At 40.9% G+C, this 26,386-nt stretch overlaps 1 protein-coding gene across 1 annotated transcript in view; it reads right to left on the bottom strand.

The window, feature by feature from the left end:
- Nucleotides 1–26,386, bottom strand: part of man1a1 (mannosidase, alpha, class 1A, member 1) — a 445,121-nt gene that overhangs the window by 97,004 nt on the left and 321,731 nt on the right. The window contains exon 5 of the mRNA XM_073057385.1: nucleotides 21,636–21,730. Coding sequence (XP_072913486.1) covers nucleotides 21,636–21,730 — 95 coding nt within the window. The remainder of the gene's footprint in view (nucleotides 1–21,635; nucleotides 21,731–26,386) is intronic.

Here is a 26,386-nt window from a genome sequence, read left to right as displayed (position 1 = left end):
ATTAAGAACATATGATTGGCAAGGTTTTATGTCAATTGGAACATTAAATATGTAATTATATCCAGTTAACTAAAAAATGAAATTTGCACTGGTTGCACGTATTTTAAATGAAGCTGATCATCATGTATTTAGTAAACACAAAATATGTGTGACATCCACTGATAGCACTTTAAAATTCATTCCTAAGTTCCCACTACTTATTTAGCAGGTGCTACTAGTGCAGATACAGTCATCATCATCATGTGCTGTGTCATTCGACGTGGGTGGTCATGGTCATGACCATGATTGTCCTTGGAAAATTTTTCTACAGAAGTGGTTTGCTGTTGCCTTCTTCTGGGTTTTATCTTTACAAAATGGGTGACCCCAGCCATTATCAACACTCCTCAGAGATTGTCTGCCTGGTGTCAGTGGTCACATAACCAGGAGTGGTGATATACTCCAGATGCTCATACAACCATCCACCACCTGCTTCCATGGCCTCACATGACCCTGATCGAAGAGCTGAGCAGATACTACACCTTGCTCAATGGCGCCTGCGGGCTAGTGGAGGGAAGGAGCGCCTTGCACCTCCTTTGGTAGCGACGCATCTCCATCCCACCGCCAGAGGTGTGGATACCAGAAGCATCAAAAACGTTTTCACACCACCACAAAAAATTATGGATTCAATCTTCAGGAATTTTCAACTTTCTTACAACACATATTAAGGTAGAGTTCTGCCTCCTTTGTCCTTTCACTTCCAAATGCAATCCATCTCTATCACTGCTGTAAGGCATCAGGGTACTATAGAATCATGAGGTACTACAGCACAGAAACAGGCCCTTTGGTCCATATAATCTTTACTGAACTGTTACTCTGCCTAGTTCCATCAACGTACAACTGAACCATAGCCTTCCATACCCCTGCCATCCATGTTCCTACCAAACTTGCAAAACATCGCAAAGTCACATCCGCCACTTCCATGGTCAGCTCATTCCACATTCTCACAGCCCTGAGTGAAGAAGCTATCCCTCAGGTTCCCTTAAGTATTTCATCTTACACCCTTAACCTATGACCTCTGGTTCTAGTCTCACCCAACCTCACTGAAAAGGCCTGCTTGCATTTACTCTATCTATACTTCCCCCAAAATAATACTTACAATAAATACTTAATAAATAATATACTTCCCCTCTATCAAATCTCCTTTCATTCTCCTGCACTTTAAGGAGTAAAGTCCTAACCTATTCAACCTTTTCTTACCACTCAGGTCCTCAAGTCCTGGCAACATCCTTGTAAATTTTCTCTGTACTCTTTTATAGCATCTTTCCTGTAGGTGGATGGCCAGAATTTCACACAATACTCCAAATTAGGCCTCACCAATATCTTATACAACTTGGACGAAACATCATGACACCTGTATTCAATACTTTGATTTATGAAGGCTAGTCTGCCAAAAGCTCACTATCTGTGATACCACTTTCAAGAAATTATAGATTTGTATTCTCAGATCCCTTTGTTCTTCTACACCTCTCAGTGACTTTCGTTATTGTACAAGCCCTCCCTTGATTTGTCCACCCAAAGTGTGACACCTTGCACTTGCCTGCATTAAATTTCATCTGCCATTGTTCAGCCCATTTGTCTAGATGGTCCAAATCCTGCCGCAAGCTTTGACAACCTTGCTCACTGTCCACTACACCCCAAATTTGGAGAGGTATAATATGATTAAGAGTAGACAGTGTGGCTTTGTCAAGGGCAGGTTGTGCCTTATGAGCCTGATTGAATTTTTTGAGGATGTGACTAAACACATTGATGAAGGACGAGCAGTAGATGTAGTATATATGGATTTCAGCAAGGCATTTGATAAGGTACCCCATGCAAGGCTTATTGATAAAGTAAGGAGGCATGGGATCCAAGGGGACATTGCTTTGTGGATCCAGAACTGGCTTGCCCACAGAAGGCAAAGTGTGGTTGTAGACAGGTCATATTCTGCATGGAGGTCAGTCACCAGTGGAGTGCCTTAGGGATCTGTTCTGGGAACCCTTCTCTTCGTGATTTTTATAAATGACCTGGATGAGGAAGTGGAGGGATGGGTTAGTAAGTTTGCTGATGACACAAAGGTTTGAGGTGTTGTGGTTAGTGTGGAGGGCTGTCAGAGGTTACAGCGGGACATTGATAGGATGCAAAACTGGGCTGATAAGTGGCAGATGGAGTTCAACCCAGATAAGTGTGAGGTGGTTCATTTTGGTAGGTCAAATATGGTGGCAGAATATAGTATTAATGGTAAGAGTCTTGGCAGTGGGGAGAATCAGAGGAATCTTGTGGTCCGAGTCCATCTGACACTCAAAGCAGCTGCACAGGTTGACTCTATGGTTAAGAAGGCGTATGGTGTCTTGGCCTTCATCAATTGTGGAATTGAATTTAGGAGCCGAGAGGTAATGTTGCAGCTATATAGAACCCTGCTCAGACCCCACTTGGAGTACTGTGATCAGTTCTGGTCGCCTCACTACAGGAAGGATGTGGAAGCCATAGAAAGGGTGCAGAGGAGTTTTAGAAGGATGTTGCCTGGATTGGGGAACATGCCTTATCAGAATAGGTTGACTGAATTCGGCCTTTTCTCCTTGGAGCAACAGAGGATGAGAGGAGACCTGATAGAGGTGTATAAGATGATGAGAGGCATTGATTGATAGTAAGAGGCTTTTTCCCAGGGCTGAAATGGTTGCCACAAGAGGACACAGGTTTAAGGTGTTGGGGAGTAATTACAGAGGAGATATCAGGGGTAAGTTTTTTACTCAGAGAGTGGTGAGTGTGTGGAATGGGTTGGCGGCAATGGTGGTGGAGGCGGATATGACATGGTCTTTTAAGAGAATTTTGGATAGGTACATGGAGTTTAGTAAAATAGAAGGTTATAGGTAAGCCTAGTAATATCTAAGGTAGGGACATGTTTGGCACAACTTTGTGGGCTGAAGGGCCTGTATTGTGCTATAGGTTTTCTAAATTTTGTTATCTGCAAATCTGCTGATCCATTTTACTATATTGTCATCCAAATCATTAATAGTTGATAAATAACAATGGACCCAACACTGATCCCTGTGGTACACCACCAGTCACAGACCTTCAGTCAGAGAGGCAAACCACTAAGCCACTGTTGAATCCAGTTTACTATCTCATCCTGAATACCAAGCAACTAAACTTTCAGGACCAGCCTACCGTGTAGGACTTTGTCAAAAGCCTTGCTAAAGTCCATGTAGATAACAAACCCCTATCTTTGCTACATCAACTTTCCTGCTAAAATACTCCTATAAGATTGGTTAGTCATGACCTACTAAATGACCCGAGCCATGTTGATTATCCCTAATCAGGACCTGCCTATCCAAATACTTATATATCCAGTCCCTTAGAAGATCATCCAATAACTTACGCACTTCTGATGTCAGGCTCACCAGTCTATAACTTACCAGCTCATTCGTAGAGCATTTCTTGAACAATGGAACATTAGATATCCACCAGCCCTCCAGTACCTTACATGTTGTTAGAGACATTTTAAATGCATCTGCCGGGACCTACAATACTTTGTAGCCTCATGCATTGGAGCCTCCAAACTAGGTTGTGATGCAACCTGTCAGAATATTCTCCACCGTACATCTATATAAATTTGCAATGATCTTTGGTGGCATACTGAATAATCTCAGTCTACAAACAAGTATAGCTGTTGGCATGTTTTCCTCATGACTGCTCCAATGGGTTGGGCCCAGGATAGATTCATTGAAATGCTGGTGTCCCAGAACTTTATTCTATTTCTATTGCTCTGCTGTAAGGTATTTTTATTTTAACATTTTTCCTGCTAATACAGTATGTTCTGTTAGTTAAGTTTCATAGACGAGTGTTTTGACTTCAGCTGAGATGAGAAGTGTTTGCCGTGGAACATTCGAGAGAACTGGGTAAGATTAGATTTCTGAAGGACAGTGGTCCAGTTTTGGGACTTTTGTTGGAATGGGTTGGAAGACCAAGGTGGTGTGGAGTGGAGCCAAAACGGAAGATTTTTGCAGAGTTTCACCCAAAGGAGGGACCCCATTGTTGGAAATACTTTGTGCAGATGAATGTTTCCAAGGAAGAAGTGCCAATACTCCTGAGTTAGCCAGTTCGTTCAAAATAGTTTTTGAGGAAAGTTCGAACTGCGGCTGGAGTCTTTCACGCAATACGTAGGTTCAGCACTTGAGTAATCAAAGCGAAGCACCTGGCTACTCCAGAAATGAGTTCCAATGTTTATGTGTACATTTCGACTGGTTTAACTGTACTAGGCCGTTTTTTTCCTACTATTAACTGTTACTTTTAAAAAGCTGAAATATCTGTATATATGCTTCCACTTTAATTTCATGCTGGTATAAGATTTGTTATTCCTTGTGAACAACAACTTTGCATGGAGCAGCATTTGCACAGCATTTACCACAATTTTTACTCCCTCATTTAAACTTTCCAACTGTTCTGTTTGCTTGAACCCAGATCAGCCAAGTTTGTTACGAGCCACAGTGAGAGGGTTACATTTTTGGTGGCTTTGTCCAGAGTTGGAATGCTGTATAAGGATTGACTAAGCAACTTATTTATGTGTTTAAGCCAGTGTTTTATGGAAAGTTAGGTACTTTATTATAGATGCTGCGAAGATTAAGGACAGGTGTAATATGACCACCAATGATGTGATTGAAGTCATGTTGCCCAATAGGACAAGGATACCTGAAGAGGTGAGGCCATGGTCAGTTTATGTCTCTAGAGTTGGCAAAAATGTAGTTGAAGGTGAAGATTTTAAAGGCAAGTTGTTCTCTTTTCTGTGGAGTGAGGGGAAGACTTTGTAGGTCCTTCAAGCTGTTGATTTAAGTCTGAGCTGGTTTCAGTTATTCCATCACTGGTTGATAAATCCCAAAGTGTACCTGCGGTGAGGCAAAGTTATTGTGGGCTGAGAATGTTCTCTAGAGTCATGCCCTCACCCGATGGTGAAGAAGAATATGAGGCTTGGGCTGAGCAGACATCTCAGTTACTGCAAGAATGGCAGCGCCCTCGGGAAAATACTTCCAGCACCACTGAACGTTCAGCCGATCTAATGATGAAGGGAGGAGGAAGGAGAGTAGCTTTCTGCCTACCTTTTCAGGTAGGAGAAACTGTTACACTGTCTGTGCCACAAAGGGGGCATTCAACTCTCTGACAGAAATTGCTTGCAAGATGTGAAGGGCACGATGTCACATGACATGATTACTGTACATACTCGAATAACCCACAAAGATGCACCTTCCTTCATCTTTTATTGAGTTACTTAAAGAAGTTAGAGAGGAGGGAAATATGATTGAGGAGTGAAATGTTTGCAAAAGCCAAGTAGAGTCTTCAGTGATAGTCTCTGTGCTAAAGTAACCCCTGACGCCACAGAGATGGAGCTTTTAAGAATGAGTTGCAAAACCTTCCAGCTGAGCTGAGTTGGTGGATGTTTGCTAATGTTTCTGATAAACATGACATGTCCTTTAAGAAACCCAACCCAGCTGTGGCACTTACTAAGCAGAGGAAAGCTGCTGAAAATGGTGTTTTGACTAGAAAGGCGACTGGTATTTTCTGTTACAACTGTGGAGAAGATGGACATTTCAAGCAAATCTGTGAGGGACCGAAAAATCTTTGAAAAGTAAGTCAGTAGTTAATCAAACAGAGAAGAAAAGAAGAACTATGGGGGACACAGTAAAGGGACTGCCTGGCATCTCAAAGAGAATATGTTCCAGTCATTGTATCAAGGGAAATACTAAAGTTCAAAACACTATTCCTGAAGTTTATTGGGACCAAACTCTGAAATATGACAGATTGAAGGTATTTATGCTAGAGCCATATTTGACACAGGTTCTCAAGTTACAGATCCTTTTGTAACTGATATGTAACACATTTAACATTGACGCTACTCAGTGCCTTTGAGATTTGGGGGCTTAGTGCTGATGATTCTCATAAGAAGTTTACTTATCGTTGAAGCTGGAGTTTTTGGAAGCAGATAGAGTAGCTGAGGTTATTGGTACACCAGTTTGGGGCACGCAAGGAGAGAAATGGAGAGAAATTTTTAAAAACCTTGTGTATTCACCCAGTGTTCAGAGCTGTTTTTGAGAAAGTGCAAGTTCCTTCTGAGGAGGATGATGAGCATAAATGAGGAACTGTATGGTACACCCAGCCTAGACCTGTCACGCTACATCCTGGAGGAGTAGCTAGAGTGGCAGTGGACAGCCCTTTCCAAGAGAGGTCTCACCGATTAGCACCAGTGGAGGCTGAAGATGTTCAGCAGCGCCTGCTTAAACTGAAGGAAGCTGATTTCAGTAAGCGGGCAGGGGGGGTTGAGTTACTGGAAGGTACAAATGATAGACAGGGAGAGGCATCCCCAAGTAAACAGGAACAATCACAAGGAGTACCTGAGGTTAAAGGAGCTGAAGATGAGATAAGGAGATCTCAGAGAGACAGGAACCCCACCCCCCACCCCCCAGACTGGCACATGATGCACCAGGGAAAGAGAGGGTTGTCTCAATCCCCACAGTGAGATATGTTACTTCTATTTACAAATTGATTGGAGATCCTGAAACCACAAAATTCATTTGAATACTGTGTTATTAATAATGGTTTGAAAAGAACCAAAGGTTTATAAAGTCATGAGGACATGACTACTTTTGGTGGTGGTGGAGGGGGGGGGGGGTGGAATGTAATGCTTTGGTTAAGAACATGCTTTATTGTATTTCTACTGCTAGAAAGCTAGAAAGCTGTGAGGTAGCTTTATTGTAGTAGTTTTAGAACATAGAACATACCGTAGAATGGTACAGCACAGTACAGGCCCTGTGAGTGAATGTTGTGTCAGCCAATTGGGTTTGTCCGGCAATGTTCTATGACATTATGTCTAGTGGGTTGCCACGAAACATTTGATAGAGCTGGGTGGGATCAGATTTCTCAAGGACAGTAGTCTGGTTTTGAGCCTTTTGTTGGAAGGGATTGGAAGACAAAGGTGGTGCAGAATGGATCACAAAGGAAGATGTTTGCAGGATCCCACCTGAAGTAGAGACCCCGTTGTAAGAAGTGCTTTGTGTAGATGAATGGTTCCAAAGAGGAAGTGCCAATACTCCTGATTTAGCCAGTTTGTTCGAAATAGTCTTCGAGGGAAGTTTGACCTGTGGCTGGTGTGCTTCATGCAGGACGTGTGTTCAGCACATGAGTAATCAAAGCAAAGCACCCAACTGCTCCAGAAATGAGCTCCAATGTTTATGTATATAGTTTGACTGGTTTAATTGTACTAGGCCCTTTCCATTTTTTCCCTATTAAATGTTTATTAAAGTTGAAGTATCTGTAAATGTACTTCCACTTTAATTTTATGCTGGTGTAAGGTGACAAATGATAAAAAAAAAGCTAAAACAGAAGATTTCATTATTTTAAAGCCTATAATTAGAAATGCTTAAAAGTTGGAGAGCATTAAATGGAACACATACAGAAGCACAGAGTCTCGATAATTTGTCTTTATGGTTTATTTCTGTATTGTGCAAGATGAGTAATTAAAGACTGCAACAATGTCCATGGCTGAACTGAAATGAATATCTCATTCAGAAACGGCTCTTGTACGCTATGCAGCCAACTTTCAACCTCTGCAGAGCATAAAACAGCTTAGATTACAGAGAAATAGGAAGAATTACTGACGAGGGTGCAAGGACAACATTATCTAAAGGAGGAGTAGACATAAGGCTCTTTGAACCTGCATCATCACTCAGCAAGACCACAGCTGGTTCTTTCTTATCTGAGCAGATCTCCATATCCTTCTTCAGAGTCCAAAAAGCTGTTAGTCTCTGTTTTTCCTGCAAACGCCAAATCCTATTGAAGCTTAAGTTTACAGCCCTGTGCATAAAGAAAATACTCATCTTTGTCCTAAATTGGCAGCCCTTATCCCAAGATTACAATCTAAATCCTGGACTCTATATATCACAAGGCAACAGCCTCTCGAGAATCTGTGTTCTGCCTCTCTCTCAGATTCTTACATGATTCATTCATTCTAATCTCCTGGTGGTAAAGGACAATTTTATTAAATCCTCCTCATACGACAACGTTCTCATCCCAAAAGTCAGTCTCCGGAATTGAAGCTGCACTGAATCCAAGCAGATCTCTCTGTAGATCAGTAGGCCAAAAACTACACTGTGTACTCCATTTGAGGCCTCACCACAGTTCTGTACAATCTCAGCAAGGCTTTCTTATTATTAGATTGCAAACTTCTTTCAACAATATTTGCCTTCATAATTGGTTACTGCAGATACATGTTTATAATCTGCAACACACCAAGATCCTGTGTACACCACATTAACTTGTTTCTTCTAGTTTAAAATATATTGTTTTTTTCCCTCTTCGTCCTACTGAAGTACATTTCCTTGCACTTTCCCACATTATATTCCTCTGTGAATATTTACTTAACATCTGGCTAATTATATTACAACTTTTCTTAGTGCCCTATTATCACATACTTAATGATGGATTCAGCATTTTGCAGCTAACAGATGTTATCTAACTTTAATCGTGATGTGATATTTTTTCTACCTTACAATCTGCTAGAACTACTTAGAATAAAAGCAAACGTAAGACTGATCCAGCCCCTTCTTTGCAGAACATTGAGAATTGATGGGTTTTAGTTCCCTTATTTTCACCAGTACTTTCCCTTAAGTAATAGTAATTGCTTTAATTTCTTCAGTCATTACACATTTGGACCCCCCTCCTTTCTATTGCTCCCAGTTTTTGTTTCGTAATGGTGAAGCATACAAAGCACTTGATGCTTTAGTCTATTTTCTTTCAGATATTTCTTCTGTTATTGTCTCTATGGGATGTTGTCTTCCTGGTTATAGCATTGCAAAAGTCTCTTACAATATTTAAATATTTCTTGCCAAGTTAATCCTATAATTTATCCTATTCTTTTTCAATACTGTGTTTCTGGATGATGCTTGCTGAAGTTCGCCCAATTCTCAAGCTTACTGCTGTTTTTTGGCAACTTTATAAGTCTCTTCTACAAATTTATTACCATCTGTAATTTCCTATGTCAACTCTGCCCAGAGTCACTGAATTTTTGTTTCTCAGTGGAATTTTAATGAACTGAGAAGTTTTAAATATTTCTTTAAATGCTTGCCCTTTAACGACTGGCAATTTTTTTTAGCCTAATTTCCTAATCTGCCTCTGTCAACACATTTCTGATTGCTCCATTCCTACTGTTCTAAATCCAACTTTACTTAAGCCCAAGAATCTTGAACTGTTTAAATTATCAATCATAATATGAGCACTCATCTCATTAAACAAAGTAGGATAAGGTAGTTTGCTCCCTACTAATTGATGTAACCTTGCTCCAGAAAAATGTTCCAAATACAATCTTTCAACCCCTTTCTTCAGTGCCATCGACTGAAGCATTGTGGGAGAAAATGGAATATCAGAAACAACTGATCAGCTGTCTGAGGGCTCTGCACTCACTCTTACTCTTGTTGGTGGGGAAGAGTTCGTTGTCAATTCTCGAATCAGAGAATTTGGAAAAAAAGCCACAGAGCAGACTTTAGCACCGTAAATCAGCGGGTGCTTTTTTTGTCTTTTTAGTCTCCCCTCTCGCTATGTGATACCTCTCTGTCCCTTTACATATTAGTGGGAGAAAGAGCCTGTGGCATTGTCAGGTGAATGATGAGTATTTTGTTGTACTGTAGATCATGGTCTTTCTTGGGGGCTTTGCGATTGCTTGCTTGGTGTGTGGAGGGCGCTGATGCTTTTTTTTTGCTGAAATAAATGGTAGGAGGGGAAAGTCATTGCTCTGCATGCTTCTTGTGCTTGGGTGGGGGGAGTAGGGGACTTTGGGTTCTAACGTTTTCACTGTCACTCATTCTTTGGGGCTGTCTTCTGTTTTCATGGATGTCTATGAAGATCAAGAATTTCAGATTGTATATTGTATACATTTCCTGATAGTAAAAGGAACTATTGAACTATTAAATGAAGATTAAAGCCCTTCCACTTCTATTGCATTATCCTTTGATTAATACTCTCTCCAGTTATGTTTCTAATGCTAGAAATTCAGTAAGCCAGTCTAACCAGTGTGTATTATCCTGTCATCTCTCCCTACCATCAATATTTGTATTTGTCAATTTTCTTGAGCAAGCTCATTCTTCGTTACCCTAATATTATATTTCATTATCAGGTTGTATGGACTGCCCAGGGAGGGGTAGTACCTCTGGTGAAAAGGCTTGTAGTGTCCATTCCAGGGCAGCTCACTCACCTTTGGTGCCAACCGGACACTCAGCTCTCACCTGTGGTACCAAGTAGCTGTCTGCATGCGACAGTGGCCACACCCCAGTACACTTCGACAGTCAGGTTAAACCAGGTGAGGGTGGCCAGCAGACCCATATGCTGGTGAGATAGAGACATGCCTGCCCTAGCATGCAAAGTCAGCTCCATTGAACTGAGTGCATGAGATCTACAGAGATCCAACAGCTAGGAAGATAGTACTGCAAAGCTCCGAGGCCGGACAAGTCACAGAAGACATCATGGTTATCACTGTAACACTTGTTACACTTGCTCATACCACTGCATCCAGAATTCTAAGGTCGAGAGAGTGGAACTGCACCAGTACAATGGCTTTTCCACTTCAAAAACTCTCCTGCACAAGTTTCCTGTCATCATCAGGTATGATGGGCAAGCACCATATTTCATTATGAGGGCTATCCACACTTTAGTATTTAAAATTAAGTCGATACATGGAGATGAATAAGGGCAAGTAAGATTTAAAAATTTATAACAGAAGATGCATCTGGGTAGCTTCACTTTATATTGCCTTGAATTGTCCTTGCTTAGTTATGCACCATTACTGTTAAACTTTGTTCTGTGGATTTGATTGTTACTTTCATCTTCCATATAGAAATCCTTATATTCCCAATCCCCTTTTATTGATTTAAGATAAATTGATAGCACTGACTATCTGTTTCATTTGGACTTGTAGTCCTACTTTCTTTGAAGTGGATGCTACACTTGGAAAGAACCTATCCAAACCTATGGCAGGTTGTACATCGATTAATTAATCTGATGGTTCAATAATTTGACACAGACTTCTTTACAGTCAAAGTTGCACAGAAAGGGTCTCCCTTTGACTATCAAGCACAATTTGTACTAAACCTACAAATCTCCATTTTATTCTCCCCACATTCTAGATTCTACCACTTACCAAGACAATAGGGACAATTTACAGTCAGCCTCAATCCTTTTTCTAGATGGCCATGATAATGCAATGAAAACAATCAGAATTAAGAAGTTTAGTCAATCAGGAACAAGTTGGCATGAACATCTCAATAGTTCAATAGTTCCATTTAATATCAGAGAATGTATACACTTATAACAAAAGTCGACTGAATTTCAAAGAAACACACCAAGGGCAATGGATTAATTAAAATGGAAGAGAATATGAAAACTAGAAGTTATACAAAGACAAAGGATTTGAAAAAAGATTGTATAAACATGCAGAGTTTAAATATGGAAGTGTGATTAAAAGAAAAGTCTTCCAATGGCTCAATCAGCTAGGGGATTTCCTTTTGCCAAGATTCTTATTGCCCATTCAGTCTATTCTAATGGGCTTTGTCAATTATACATAACTTACCACTGGATTCTCTGTCCATTATACGCCTCAGACAAGAATTAGTTCACTACAAGTTCTGCATGAACCCCCCCCCCCCACCCCCAACCAATCATCAAGACCTTCTACAGAGGTATCCTGACTGGCTGTTTCACTACCTGGTACGTGAAGTGTGCCAACTTTGATTGCTGGGCACTGCAGAGAGTGGTATGGACAGCCTTGCACATCTGTGGATGTGAACTTCCCTCCATTGAGAATATTTACAGCAACTGGTGTGTAAAGAGGGCCTGGAAGATCATTGGGGACACCAGTCACCCCAACCATAAACTGTTTCAGCTGCTTCTGTCTGGTAGATGGTATCACAGCACTAAAGCCAGGACCAACAGGCTATGGGACAGCTTCTTTCTACAGGCCATTAGACTTATAAATTCACATGTCTGTACATTGAGACAGAGTCATAACGCAAAGATTTTTACTCCTTCACATTGTGGGACGGATGTAAGATCTAAATAAATTCAAATTCAGTATTAGCAGTCTGCATCCAAATGAGAAAGCATACACACACTTGTACAGCTCTCTTCAAATCTAGTCCAGATCATTGTAAAAAGAATCTGTTTAAAGCAGCCAATGTGTGATAAACTTTTGAAGGCAATGATGAGTCGCATTTGCAGGTCAATTTACTAATAAGGGCATAGCTTCTAAATTGTCACTCTAGTGGCAGATTAGAACTGGAGGCATAATTAAGGATATCAATATACATAGTATCCAAACCTTTCAACCATGCAAAATCAATTGGCTGCAAAATATACCAATACTGGATTACATAATCACATTCATCATTGAACAAAAGCTTTGGAGTGTTTCTAAACTGTTTACATATGAGATAAACCAGCTTTAACAACAAAATCCAATTTTAATTATAAAAGAAATCTGAACATCGCAGTATTTTTAAAAATCCTTCAAAGATAAACTTACATATGCTTATTCTTATATCAGTGCAAGATATTTCAACTAAAAAAGCAAAATCCTGGTCAGAATAAATTGAATAATTTAAAGCTTACTGTAGCTGAAGTTTGACTACTTCTAAGAGCCTTGATGATCAGAGATCAGTTACTGCAAGGGGCACTATCGAGTTTAATCTTTTCAAAGTGCAGTTCTACAGAAAGCGTGACAGGTCTTTTTTTTTCTTTGAAGAGGATGGGGAATAAAAGAAGAAAGGTAGCTCAATTGAATTTTCTTATAGCCATCAGAGTCTGAAACTGAAAAAAAAGGGTTATTTCATAAGCAGTCTAAAAGAACTTATTAGATTTTCTTAAGTAGGACCATTATTTGATTGCTACTAAATCTATATTCATTCTCTAAGCAATCAGAACACTGTATGCACAGCACAACAATGTTTCTGTTTAGTGTGATCAATGTGTTTTAAAATATACTGTCTATCCATCCTCTGCTAAATGTGTTAACCCTAATCCTGGGATAATAATGGCTAGAATATCAAGCAAAAAAGGGCTTGCTGACATAAAAATCAAGTGATTCTCTTCATAATGTATTTGGAATTCCAAAAGGCATTTGATAGGTTACCACATAAAAGGTTACTGCACAAGATGCAAGCTAATGATACTGGATCTGATATATCAGATTGGATAGAGAATTGGCCAACTTACAGAGAACACAGTTGGGATAAATGTGTCATTTCAAGCTGGCAAGCTGGAACTTGTGGGGTGCCACAGGGATCAGTGCTGGGGCCTCAATTATTTACAATCTACATTAACGACCTAGATGAAAGGAGCTAGTGTACTGGAGCCAAACTTGCTGACAATATAAAGATAGATCAGAAATCAAGATGTGAGGAGAATAGGAAAAACAAGTAAATTTTGCACAATGACAAAGTGCTGTGCTGTCAAAAATCACCTGGAGTAGGCCACGTTTTCACACATTCATAGGTGGCTCAATAGCAGGCAGTAAATATTTCTCCTTATTTTGTGACAAGATTCACATTCTTGGTTTTTCATACAAATGTACAATACAGGAAAAGGCCCACTGTCACCCAGCATTGTGCTGAACCAATTAAATTCACAATCAAATAGCCAACTAAACTAATCCCCTCTGCCCACACTAAGTCTATATCCTTCCATTTCCCCGACATTCATGTACCCCAACTGCCCCCCCATGTGAAATATCGACAAAGGCCAACATGCAAAATTCACCTGCATTGCAATTTTCAACCTCAATGGTCTGTAAAATGAACAACCAGGTTTTAGTAACACTTTTTCTCTTAAAATTGTGCCACTCAGTGATCCAACACTCAGATTCTTTGTCCTCACTTCTGACCACAACTACAATCTCACGTGGCTGCTCTGTCCATGGAGATCAGGATTACAGTCACATGCTTAGTATCAGTGTCATGACGTGAATAAAGTCACCAAAGGAACACTGAAGCTGGTGGATATAAAAGTGTTTATTCAACAAAAGCCGAGCAACAGGCATCACAATTCGTGACTCTCTTGGACAAAGCGGCCTGCTTGACTCAATATTACATGACATTTTTATATGCTAAAGATCAAAGGTAACAGCATAACAATTTTATAGTTACAATGTATCTACAATGTTTCATTTGAATTGCTGCACATATAGTTTTCAAACACCTCCATCCACATTCCAGACACCCAGAACGAATGTTAATTCCCATTGAATCTAGGCTGCATTCATGCATATACAGGACTTTGTGATCAAATGCAGTGTTTCTTCGTTAGCAATCATCCTCAAAATGCAACATTGTTGAGAGCTGTGGTTTAAATTCAATTTACAACCCATGTTCAGGTCCAAAGACCGGCTGCTATTAAAATTAGCATTTGCGATATGCCATAACTTCGGGATCTGCTCTAACAATCAGGAGCATTCCCGGCTGCTGCTGATAATCTCTGTCCTATCTAACAGTTTGCTGCACACTACTGAATTAGTGATGTCATCTAAAGTCTTCACACAAGCACAAAAGACTCCATCTACTTCCCCTTCCCCACTCAAGAGCACTAAAGTGAGCACATTCATTGTGTTACACTGCAGGCTCTCCTGAAATCCATGCATTCATAATCCACATTCATGTACTTGCAGGGATTTTTTTCAGCAAACTCCTGCCCAGAAGTAGCTCTGTCTCCCTTCCACAAAGAATACATTGTCTCGTTCATTTGTTATGTGCCATGTCGTATGACATATAAGATTATTAAGGGATTGGACACACTGGTGGCAGGAATCATTTTCCTGATGTTGGGGGAGTCCAGAACCAGAGGCCACAGTTTAAGAATAAGGGGTAGGCCATTTAGAACGGAGTTCAGGAAAAACTTTTTCACCCAGAGAATTGTGGATCTATGGAATGCTCTGCCTCAGAAGGCAGTGGAGGCCAATTCTCTGGATGCTTCCAAGAAAGAGTTAGACAGAGCTCTTAAAGATAGCGGAGTCAAGGGATATGGGGAGAAGGCAGGAACAGGGTACTGATTATGGATGATTATCGATGATCACATTGAATGGTGGTGCTGGCTCAAAGGGCTGAATGGCCTACTCCTGCACCTATTGTCTATTGGCATGAACAACGATGGCCTTCCCATAACCATGATTGTTCTTGGCAAATGTTTCTACATAACTGGTTTGCCATTGTCTTCTTCTGGGCAATGTCTTTACAAGATAAGTGACCCCAGCCATTATCAATACTCTTCAGAGATTTTCTGTCTGGGATCAATGGTCACAGGACTTGTGACATGCATCAGCTGCTCATACGATCATCCACCACCTAACTCTTGGCAGAATGTAGTATCAGCGAGATCTTGGAGTCTGTGTCCATAGGACACTCAAAGCTGCTGCGCAAGTTGACAGTGTTGTTAAGAAGGTGTATGGTGTGATGGCCTTCATCAACCGTGGGATTGAGTTCAACAGCCATGAGGTAATGATACAACTATATACGAACTAGTTAGACCCCACTTGGACTACTATGTTCAGTTCTGGTCATCTCACTACAGGAAGGATGTGGATGCTATAGAGAGAGTGCAGAGGAGATTTACAATTATGTTGTCTGGATTGGAAAGCATGCCTTATGAGAATAGGTTGAGTGAACTTGGCCTTTTCTCTTTAGAGTGATGGGGAATGAGTGGTGACCTGATAGAGATGTATAAGATGACAAGAGGCATTGATTGTATGGATAGCCAGCGGCTTTTTCCCAGGCTGAAATGGCTAACACAAGGAGGCATAGTTTTAAGGTGCTTGGAAGTAGGTACAAGGGGGATGTAAGAGTTAAGTTTTTCCACACAGAGAGTGGTGGGTATGTGGAATGCACTGCCAGTGATGGTGATAGAGGCAAATACAATAGGGTCTTTTAAGAGACTCTTAGATAGGTAGATGGAGTTTAGAAAAATAGAGGGCTATGCGATAGGCAAATTCTAGACAATTTCTAGAGTAGGTTACTCATGGTTGGCACAACATTGTGGGCTGAAGGGCCCGTAATGTGCTGTAGATTTCTATGTTCTTTGTTCTATGGAAATGTACTTAGTGCCTCAGTGAACTGAAGAAGCTTTAAAGATTAGAGGTATGGGTAAAAAATAGCAAAAGATTATGCTTCACTAAATTGAGAGAGAGTAAAGCATCAAATAATGACCTTGTAGTCTGAGATAGTGCAACAGAAACAGAAACCACTGTAATTGTTTCTGAAACAAGAATAAAAGTGAGTTGTTGGAAAAGATTTAAAGGCATAGAACAATATTTTAGAATCATACAAACTTCATTTTGAAAGTTGGGAGGGGGATACTACTAGATTTATATATTTATATTGATATATTAAGAACTTTATTGATTACATCTCAGTATTCAATAACATCATCCTCTCAAAACTAATCAGTAAATGCCAAGACCTGGGACTAAATACCCCCTTGTGCAATTGGATCGTGGATTTCCTCACTTGCAGACCTATGTCAGTTTGGATTGGCCAAGGAACTGAATGTAGACTTTAGAAGAGGAAGACCAGAGGTCCATGAGCCGGTAATCATCGATGGATCAAAGGTGGAAAGGGACAGTAACTTTAAATTCCTGGGCGTCACTATCTTAGGGGGACTGTCCTAGACCCATCATGTAAATGTTATTGCAAAAAAAGCATGAAAATATCTCTACTTCAAAAGGAGTCTGTGGAGATTCAAAAAGCTTAGAAACTTCTATAGATGTGCCGCGGAAAGTGCATTGACTGGCTGCATTACAGCCTGGTATGTGACTACCAATGCCTTTGAACAGAAAATGGGGAGATGGGAGGAAAGAAATCTGTCCCATACCTCTACCATAAATTGGTGATTAGAGTGCTGCGTAGACACTGTTGAAGCAATCCCGTGCAGGTCTGGCAAACAGTTTTAAAAGGTGGAAAGTATATTCAACGGGAATCATTGATTGGAGTGCTGCACAGGTGCAGTTGAAGCATTCCGGTGCAGGTCCAATGAAGAGCTTTAAAAACTCAGTCTCCATAAAAGACCAGCGGAGCGGTCATCATGGGAGTGATCTGAGTCAGAGTGGTAAGGCGTTGGCTCAACAGGACTTCTGTGAGAACAGGTGGATGCAAGGTAAGTATGATGCAAGTGTGAGTGCCAACACAAAGGTGATAAGGTGGGTAAGTCACCTGGACCAGATGGACTACACCCTAGAATACTGAAAGAGGTTTCTGAAGAGATAACGGATGAATTAATCATGATCTTTCAAGAATCACTTGATTCTGGCATGGTCTTGGAGGACTGGAAGATTGCAAATGTGACTCCACTCTTCAAGAAGGGAGGAAGGCAAAAGATAGGAAATTATTGGCCAGTTAGACTAACCACAGTGGTTAGGAAAGTGTTGGAAGTCTATTATTAAGGCTGAGCTTTTGGAGGACTTGGACACTAGTGAGAAAATAGGTCAAAGTCAGCATGATTTTTGTAAAGGGAAATCTTGCCTGACAAATTTGTTAGAAACAAGCAAGGTGGACAAAGAGGGGGAGGGGGGGCAGTGGATGTCATTTACTTGGATTTTCAGAAGGCATTTGATAAGGTGTCACACATGAGGCTGCTTAACAAGATAAGATCCTATGGTGTTACAGGAAAGATACTGGCATGGATAGAGGAATGGCAGACAGGCAGGAGGCAGCGAGTGGGAATAAAACAAGCCTTTTCTGGTTGGCTGCCAGTGAATAGTGCTGTTCCTCAGGGGTCAGTATTTGGACCACTACTTTTCACATTGTTTGTCAATGATTTGGATAATGGAATTGATTGGTTTTGTGGCAAAGTTTGCGGATGATACAAAGATAGGTGGAGGGGTAGGGTGTGCTGAGGAAGCAATGCAATTGCAGCAGGACTTAGACAAATTGGAAGAATGGGCAAAAAAGTGGTAGATGGAATACGGTGTTGGGAAACTTATGATAATGCATTTTGGTAAAAGGAACAATAGTGCAAACTATTGTTTAAATGAGGAGAAGGTTCAAACATCAGAAGTGCAGAGGGACTTAAAAGTTCTCATGCAAGACTCCCAGAAGACTAACTTACAGGTTGAGTCTGTGGTAAATAAGTTAAATGCAATGTTGGCATTTATTTTAAGGGGAATAGAGCATAAAAGCAAGGAAATAATTCTGAGCCTTTGTAAGACACTGGTCAGGCCACACTTGGAGTATTGTCAACGGTTTTGGGTCCCATATCTCAGAAAGGATGTGTCCAGGATGATTCCAGGAATGAAGGGCTTAACACATGAGAGCATTTGGCAATTTTGGGCCTGTATTTAATGGAATTTAGAAGAATGCGGGAGGATCTCATTGAATCCTACTGAATGTTGAAAGACTAGATAGGGTGGATGTGGGGAGGATGTTTCCTAAGTTGAAGATAATCAGAACTGGAGGTCACTGGTTCAAAACTGGGGGATGAACTTATAGAATGGAGGTAAGTCAGATTTGTTTTTAGCCTGAGAATGTTGAATCTGTGGAATACTCTGCCATAGACTACAGTGGAGGGCAGGACCGTGGGTATACTTAAGGCAGAAGTTAATAGTTTCCTGATCAGTCAGGGCATCAAAGGATATGGAGAGAAGGCAGGTGTATGGGATGGAGTGGGATCTGTGATCAGCCATGATGGAATGGCAGAATAGACTCGATGTGCTGAATGGCCTAATTCTGCTCATGTATCTTATGGTCTTATAAATTGGCAACCTTACTTATGAACACTACACCTGAGGCCAGTATAACAGATCAGTTTGGTGATTAAAGAGGCATAAGCAATGTTATCTATTATTAACACAGGCATAGAATCTAAGAGCAGGGAGGTTATGCTGGGACTGTCTATGATATTAGTTAGAACACAGCTTGTGTACTGGGTACAGCTCAAGTCAAAACACCAGAATAAAGATGTGACTGCACTAGAGAAGGCAAAGGAGATTCACAAAGATGTTGGCAACACCGTAGCTACAAAGAAATGTTGTATAAGCTCGAAATGAATTACTTTGAACTGAGTAAGTTCAGTGGAGAATTCATTGACGTGTATATAATTATGATAAAGTTAAGGTTAGGATGTATTTTCCCCTAGACTAAGAGTCAATATTCAGGAAGCATAACCTTAAAGCTCACACTTAAAGTGGAAGGATTAAGAGGAAACAATTCTTATCCAGATGGTGGAAGAGGTCTCAATATTATTGCATGAAAGTGGACTGGATGTAGAAAGCTCATCACTATTAACGTAATTCTCATAAACCTTCATGTGCTTAAAGAACTATACAGTGCAGACCTAGTACTCAGATGCAGCATGTATTTTAGGATGATGCCATTTGGCCGATTGAATTTATGATAGCTCTCAAAACAGACCACTCAATCACATTTCTTTCATCCATCAATTCCTTTTTTATTAACCTATTCTCTCAAGAATATCCATTAACACTTCACATTTCTGACATCTACATTTTTTTTGCTTTCAGTAACCTGCAGCACATCTTTAGAAAGTGGGGGAAAACAATGGAAATACACACAGTCACGGGGAGAATATGCAGATTCCATGGATACAGTACGGAGGGGGGGGGGGGAGGGGTTAAAATTTGGAGGTTAGATCAGTTGCAGTACCTGTGGAACTAATGTTCTGTAATTCCTTTATGATGCCAAATCAGATTATGAATTGGGTTTAATATCATCAGCATACATCATGAAATTTGTTTTAATAGAGAAAAAAGTGAATCACAGCTAGTATATATATTGAATAGTTAAATAAGCAGAGAAATAATAAAAAGTATTTTAAAAAAGTAGTGAAGTAGTGTTCATGGGTTCAATGTCCATTCAGAAATCTCAGAAATCACCTGGCAGAGGGGAAAAAGCTATTCCTAAATTGTTCAGGCTTGTGTACCTTCTTCCTGATGGTAGCAATGAGAACAGGGCAAGTTTTGGGTGACTGGGGGTACTTAATGATGGATGCTGCCTTTTTGAAGTATCACTCCTTGAAGATGTCCTGGATACTATGGAGGTTAGTGCCCCTGATGGAACTGACTAAGGTTATAACTCTCTGCAGATTATTTTGATCCTGTGCAGTAGAGTCCCACCCCACCCCCCCCCCCCCCCAAACCAGACAGTGATGCAGCCAGTTAGAATGATTGCCATGGTACATCCACAGAAACTTGCGTATGCCTATCATGACATACCAAATCTCCTCAAACTTCTAATGAAATATTGCTGCCTCATTTGTATCTGCATTGATATGTTGACCCAAGAATGGATTTTTAGAGATGTTTAGAAATTGCTCACTCTTTCTATTTCTGGCCCCACTATGAGGACTCATCTTACCCTTTCTAAAGTCCACAATCAGTTCTTAGTGATGTTGAGTGCACAGTTGCTGCTGCAACGCCACTTAACTAGCTGATGTATCTACGAGGAACCTTATGAATCACACCTGCCTTTTACCTTCCATTCAGTTACAAAGGTGTCAGAGATTTAGAGTGTGATCTAGAGGTGCCCAGACCGGAATATTATTACTTGTTGGAACAAAAATGGTATTTACTTTACTTCCATGGTGTGGCTCTAGATTAGAGTTTAAGTGAACCCGCAGATGAACAGAACTGTTCATTAGATTTGCTACAATTCCACCCGCAGGTTAACAGTCAAAGTACTTACGATTCTTCAATGTGACTTTTTCCATTTAATGCTGTTATACCTACTGACAACGAAAGGATTAATAACATAAAAAGGTAGCTTCTGAGGTGCTTTCAACCAACAGGCCTTTGACAAAGAGTCAAATAGATGTACCCACATTCTCAGAAGATCAGGGGGAGGGGGTGATAGAGCATGGAGAAATTCCATGATCAGCTGACAGAAGAGTAACATCTTTTATCAAGCTTTTATCACTGATCTTTTATCCTGATCTGTCCCAATTGAAGTCGGCAAATACATCTGCCAACATGTAAGTAAATTAAAAAGAAAAGGAAAGTTTCAGGAAAATGGGAAAGGCTAAGTCTAAGCCACCGGACATAGATCTCCAGTTCTGGTGAAGCCGCTGAAAATGAAAAATGGGTTGGGATCGGAGTCAGTTGTGATGCTTGCCATCAAAGGTATATGCAGATGGAGGGGTGGGACTGCACCTTCCACTCATAATAATTTACCATACTAATGCAGTGAGCATAAGTGAGTAGAGATATGTTATGCATTTTCAGTGCAGCCCACCTAATGATGTCAAAGTCACATTCCAGCTCAGCACCATCCAAGGTCACCAAGCTATCTGATACAGCCATCTGGGCTTGTATATTTGTACAATGCTCCACAGGTCATCTGGCATTTGTGGTACACACACATTGATACTCTGGTTTCAGGAGAAGATAAATTCAGAGAAGACAAATACAATTTTCATCTCTGTTTTATAACAATGTTTGAATGGTCCGAAGGAAACTCAAGGGATACCAAAAACAGTCATGACTTTGATTGTCTTTACATGTATTTTAATCTAACGTGTCTGAACAATAAGCTTAACAATTATGGGCACCAACTTCTTAAAAATGGAACAAAATGGTTTATAGCTGAACTAGTTACCTTTTAATATTCAATAGAGCCCAAGGAATTCCAGTAGGTGTGTTAAAAGCAGGTAGAAGTTTCTCACCTAGATCCACTGCTTTAGTTCTGAATATCTGCAGGGAAGAACAATGAGGCATTACTACACCTGTGCCAGTAAGAAACCTAAAGCTACGAATGAAAACCATTGAGAAACAACATTTACATGATCATTAAATATTAACATATATATTTATGATTACATGGCCCAAAGTGCTCCGTTATGGGTTAGACATCAGCTCTTTCCTTTAGCAAGCTGATGTTGTATAAGTTGATAGTAATTTGGTCAACCTTGCAGTATGATTCATAATCAATGAACAAGTCCTGTAAACTTTTGAAATCTGAGTATTTGTTCACACAGTATCAACCAGCAGATTGAGTGATTTCTGACAAGCCATTTATCAAAGCTTAGATCAAACTTCATCCACAGCTTAAACTCACCCTTTTCTTTGTCTATCTAACCATTCCCTTTCTTTATACAACTTTTCACTAACATGTTCTCCCATCACTAGTTCTGACAAAGAATGATCAGACTGAAAGCTTTCTCCTTCCACAGATGCTGTTTGACTTGATGAATGTTTCCAGAATATTTTTAATTTTGTTTCAAGAAATTTGTAAAGAAGCAGAATTTGATGGGAACACTCAGTAGCATCTCAGTGCAGAAAAGAATACACTTAACTTCTGAGGGTGGAGAGAGGAATAAAGTTAATGTGTCAGGAAAATTACCAGAATTCCAGATATATTTAAAAAGAAGTTTGGATAGATTTTTGCATAGTAGGGGAATTAAGGGTTATGGGGAAAAGGCAAGAAGGTGAAGATGAGTCCATGGCCAGATCAGCCATGATCTTACTGATTGACGGAGTAGGCTCGATGGGCTGGATGGCCTGCTGCTGCTCCTATTTCTTACATTTTTATGCTCAGAGTAGCCATCCTATTGAACAGCGAAGCATGCTCAAAGAGGATGTATGGTCTGCTGTTAATCCTAGTTCTTATGCTCTTCAGTTCAATGCAATCTAAGCTCCTAATTCTGTTAACACACACAAAATGCTGGTGGAACGCAGCAGGCCAGGCAGCATCTATAGGAAGAAGTACAGTCGACGTTCCGGGCCGAGACCCTTCATCAGGACTAACTGAAAGAAGAGCTAGTAATTAGAGATTTGAAAGTGGGAGGGGAAGGGGGAGATCCAAAATGGTAGGATAAGACAGGAGGGGGTGGGGTGAAGCTGAGAGCTGGAGAGTTGATTGGCAAAAGGAATACAGAGCTGGAAAAGGGAGAGGATCATGGGATGGGAGGCCTAGGGAGAAAGAAAGGGGGAGGGGAGCACCAGAGGAAGATGGAGAGCAAGCACGGAGTGATTGTGAGAGGGACAGAGAGACAAAAAAGAGAAAGAGAAAAAGGAAAAAAATAATAAATAGATAGATAGATAAATAAATGAGGGATGGGGTAAGAAAGGGAGGAGGGGGAAGAGTCCTGTCTTTTCCTATCATTTCAGATCTCCCCCTCCCACTTTCAAATCTCTAATTACTAGCTCTTCTTTCAGTTAGTCCTGATGAAGGGTCTCAGCCTGGAATGTCGACTGTACTTCTTCCTATAGATGCTGCCTGGCCTGCTGCGTTCCACCAGCATTTTGTGTGTGTTGCTTGAATTTCCAGCATCTGTAGATTTCCTCGTGTTTCCTAATTCTGTTTGAAAGCTCAATCACAGCTGTAGACTTAGGTCCACAAGGCGGCTCATGACTGCTGCTGATCTTGGGATGACACTCTACTGTATGAACACTCAGGGACAGCTCATCTTGAGTACGGTGCCTGCACCATCATAGAATATAGAACCATAGAACATTACAGCACAGTACAGGCCCTTCAGCCCTCCATGTTGTGCTGACCCATATAATCCTTTAAAAAAAGTACTAAACCCACACTACCCCATAACCCTCCATTTTTCTTTCATCCATGTGCCTGTCCAGGAGGTCCTTAAATACCCCTAATGTTTTAGCCTCCACCACCATCCCTGGCAAGTCATTCCAGGCACTCACAACTCTTTGGGTAAAAAAACTTACCCCTGATGTCTCCCCTAAACTTCCCTCCCTTAATTTTGTACATATGCCCTCTTGGGTTTGCTAGTGGTGCCCTGGGAAACAGGTACTGACTATCCACCCTATCTATGCCTCTCATAAACTTGTAGACCTCTATCAAGTCCCCTCTCATTTTTCTACACTCCAAAGAGAAAAGTCACAACTCTGCTAACCTTGCTTCATATGACTTGTTCTCCAAACCAGACAACATCCTGGTAAATCTCCTCTGCACCCTCTCCATAGCTTCCACATCCTTCCTATAATGAGGTGACCAGAATTGAACACAATTCTCTAAGTGCGGTCTCACCAGAGATTTGTAGAGTTGCAACATGACCTCTCTACTCTTGAACTCAATCCCCCTATTAATGAAGCCTAGCATCCCATAGGCCTTCTTAACTACCCTATCAACCTGTGCAGCAACCTTGAGGGATGTATGGATTTGAACTCCAAGGTCCCTTTGTTCATCCACACTCTTAAGAAACTGACCATTAATCCTGTACTCAGTTTTCTGGTTTGTCCTTCCAAAATGCATCACCTCACACTTGTCCGGATTGAACTCCATCTGCCATTTTTCTGCCCAACTCTGCAGCCTGTCTGTATCCTCTTGTAACCTTTGACAACCTACAGCTCCATCCACAACTCCTCCAATCTTCGTGTCATCCACAAACTTACTTACCCATCTTTCCACCTCTATATCCAGGTCATTTATAAAAATCATAAATAGCAGAGGTCCCAGGACAGATCCCTGCGGCACCCCACTAGTCACCGACCTCCAGGCAGAACACTTTCCTTCCACGACTACCCTCTGCTTTCTTCCTTTAAGCCAATTTTTAATCCAAACAGCCAAGGTTCCACTTATCCCATGCCTCATGACTTTCTGGATGAGTCTCTCATGAGGGACCTTGTCAAATGCTTTGCTAAAGTCCATGTAGACCACATCCACTGCCCTACCCTCATCAATTTCTTTTGTTACCTCTTCAAAAAACTCAATCAGGCTTGTGAGGCACGATCTTCCCTTCACAAAGCCATGTTGACTATCCATGAGTAGACTGTACTTCTCCAAATGCTCGTAGAGTTCTTTCCAATAGTTTGCAGACCACCGACGTAAGACTCATTGGTCTATAGTTCCCAGGTTTCTCCCTATCACCTTTTTTAAACAAGGGAACTACATTTGCCATTCTCCAGTCCTCCAGCACTTCCCCTGTAGGCAAAGAGGATTCAAAGATCATAGCTAATGCTCCTGCAATCTCTTCTCTCAATTCCCACAACAACCTGGGGTATATCATATCATCTAGTGCTTCCTCCAAAACCTGCTGCCATGAAGGTATTGTCCACTCTGCTGCAGCAAGAATAGTAGGAGGAGAAATAACAGCAGAAAATGACAAAAACAGGATGTCTCTGGACCTATGATTTGCACCTCCTAACCACACTAATTCTTGTATGGAGCGCATTCAAAAACCTCATAGCAAATATCACCAGGAAAAAAATGACATATCACAAGTTCTGTGCTTTATTATTGATTTTTAAGACAATACTGTTACGCCTGTGCCCCCCCCCCTCCTTTTTGAGAATCGCAAGATCGCTATTAAGTCAGGTCAGGAGACCCAGGAAATGAGAGAGAGATGTTTGGAATGTCCTGGCCCCGGCGATACAAAGCCATGGAACAGGTCATTGTCTTTTGGAGACGGAATTGTGTATTGAGTACTGTACTTCATGGAAAGCCCTCAGGCAACGTGGGCTGGTTGGGGGGATGGCCTCATTCCACCCTGATTGACATCTGAGACCCTGTGAGTCAGGATAAAAGAGGGTCTGTGGGAACAGCCCCTCAGACGCACCAGAAGAAACGCTAGAAATCCTGCAACAGTGTAATAGCGAAAGCCGGTGGAAAGCCACGTGCATCCTTTTCCATTTGCCTCGGAATTGGTGGGCCTTGCCACAGAAGAACGGCTTTAGCTAACAACAAATAAGAAATCAGCCCCAACTACTCTCGAAGGATTGACATCATAAAAGGAATGGGCAAGTTTTAATCCGTCTCTCTCTCCAACCAAAAGCTGCAGCTTGAATGAACTTGAGTGACTTTTATATTTCCATCGAACAATACATTATCCCCTAGACAACGATAGAGCTATTTCTTATTGATTATTATTATACCCGCGCTTTTAGATTTGGTATTGACGACATACATTATATGTATGTTTGCATTGATATTATTTTTGTGTATTTTTATCAATAAATACCGTCAAAAATAGTACCATCAGACTTCAACGGACCTCTCTATCTTTGCTGGTACGTGACCCAGTTACGGGGTATGTAACAATACAATATGCTCATTCTGACAGTATTTGAACACACATTACTTTGAAAGATAAAATAAAGAAAGACTCTCAGGATTATAGGTATAGATGAAGCCAGAGCTCGTGAGAAGCTAGTCATCAGTAGCTTACACCACAGATGACATGTTGCTGCAGCTACTGCGCTGTACAAAATGCACACCCGCCACAGCCCTGCAGACCTTCGTGCCATGCTGCCTTCATCTTATGGGAGACGGTGCACTACACGATCAAGTTTAGCTATGCCTGCTCATGCTGTTTCTATGCCTGATGCGAGAACCTACACACTGGATAAAAGCTTCCATCACTGTGCTATCAGAATTTGGAACAG

Source organism: Hemitrygon akajei, chromosome 9, assembly GCF_048418815.1.
Source record: "Hemitrygon akajei chromosome 9, sHemAka1.3, whole genome shotgun sequence".
Taxonomy (NCBI): domain Eukaryota; kingdom Metazoa; phylum Chordata; class Chondrichthyes; order Myliobatiformes; family Dasyatidae; genus Hemitrygon; species Hemitrygon akajei.
This window is presented reverse-complemented; position numbering and strand designations above follow the sequence as displayed.